The sequence below is a fragment of the Pundamilia nyererei genome, unplaced genomic scaffold, assembly GCF_000239375.1.
Source record: "Pundamilia nyererei isolate P.nyererei 1_Seehausen unplaced genomic scaffold, PunNye1.0 scaffold00312, whole genome shotgun sequence".
NCBI classification, from domain to species: Eukaryota; Metazoa; Chordata; class Actinopteri; order Cichliformes; family Cichlidae; genus Pundamilia; species Pundamilia nyererei.
In genome coordinates, this window is record NW_005187713.1 from 14,480 (window position 1) to 16,174 (window position 1,695).

General features: G+C 39.1%; 1 protein-coding gene across 1 annotated transcript in view; it reads right to left on the reverse strand.

The window, feature by feature from the left end:
• Positions 1-1,695, reverse strand: part of LOC102193822 (uncharacterized) — a 10,689-nt gene that overhangs the window by 1,434 nt on the left and 7,560 nt on the right. The window contains exons 5-6 of the mRNA XM_005751448.1: positions 811-881; positions 555-726 (exon numbers count right to left, since the gene is read on the reverse strand). Coding sequence (XP_005751505.1) covers positions 555-726; positions 811-881 — 243 coding nt within the window. The remainder of the gene's footprint in view (positions 1-554; positions 727-810; positions 882-1,695) is intronic.

Genomic DNA, 1,695 nt, shown 5'->3' on the forward strand with positions numbered 1-1,695 from the left:
CAATCAAAAGATGCTTTTGTTAATGGAAACAGATGTTTACAATGAGGTGCAAACCACTGGTTACAGGCTCAAGCCTCAGAAAACATGTGAAAGAGCCAAGTGTACATATGTTTGGACAGACAAAATCAAGACTGACTTTTATCACAATGATGGACGAGAAGGGGAAAAGTTAGTATGTCAAGCACGGTGGAGGCAGTGTTATGACATGGATACACTGTCCATGTCGTGTTTATTGATGATGTGACTGCTGATAGAAGAGGACAACGAATTCTGAAGTGCAGAGGGGGTTATACTCTCTGCTCAGATTCAACCGAATGCTGCAAGCTTGATTGGATGATACAAAGCAGGCTGCAAAAGTTTTTCATGGCAAAGAAATAGAATTTTCTACGGTGACCTGATGTCAACCGAGTGAAACACTCTTTTGGAGTATTCAACTAAATGCATAAAATTAATGCAAATTTGAATAAAAACCTCTTGAATTAAAGCTGAAGGTCTGCACCACAATCACATCTTGATTGCTTGATTTTGATTTGTTTTTATTTATTTCTTCTTACCTCGAGTATGGTTCTGCTGTGTGCTCTGTCAGGACTAAGCCTCAGATTCCATCGATGGGATCTATGGCTTCGCCCGCCATCATCCTCGCTCTCCGTGGTGTCTTGTCGCGCTACTCGAGGACGTTTCCGTCTCCGTGAGCTGATTCGCTGGAGAGAACCAGGCTCCTGGAGTCTGAACAAATTGAGTCAAAGGCACAAGGTCAGATACAGTAAGGTACAGCGCAGCACACTGTGTGAATATGAACGTGTCGGTGACCTGCAGTCTGTATCCTCTATATCCGCATCTGCGTCACTCTCCCCTTGAGGGTCAGATAACACACACTCCTCCTGCAATGGAGCGAAAAAGACAAGAAAAAATATATAATAACCAACAGAAACACAGAGGAATGTGTTAGCAGCCATTAAGCTGGGATAAAATATGACAAATACAAAAGTGTTTTCAATTTTTTGAGTTTTTAAAATGAAAGAAACACATAAATCCCAGTGACTCATCACAGACCAGCACAGTTTGTGAAACCAAATACCACTTGATGATGGCATTTGTCTGTGTGAGTGTGCTAATGCGTCACTTTTTATATTACCACCATTGTTATTAAGCATGAATCAGCTCACACCTCTATCCATAACGTAATGAAGTCAGAGAGTATTTATATCCCAACAGTACCAGTCTTTTTACCTCTTTCTGTCACAGACAGACAGACAGACAAACAGACAGACAGACAGACAGACAGACAGACAGATAGACAGATAGATAGATAGATAGATAGATAGATAGATAGATAGATAGATAGATAGATAGATAGATACTGAATAACGGGGATAACTCAAAAATCATTGATTTGTCTAAAGGTTCCTATTCCAGAACACAAAATATATCACTGAATACTAAACTGTATATTATAGTAACAAGAACTACTGCCACTCTGTACTGAAAATATAAGTTTAGCATTTAAAAAAAAAAAAAAAAACAATGAGCTATTAACATAATGTGCTGTGTGTTTTTATCTCTGGCCAAAAAATGCAGTTCCTGTAATGGCCACTTGAGGCTGAATCCAAAAGTAAGTCACCACAGCGCCCTATGTTAAAATGGCTAATTTTGCAACACAACTATAAATTGTTACAGCCTGCTACCAAAAAAAAA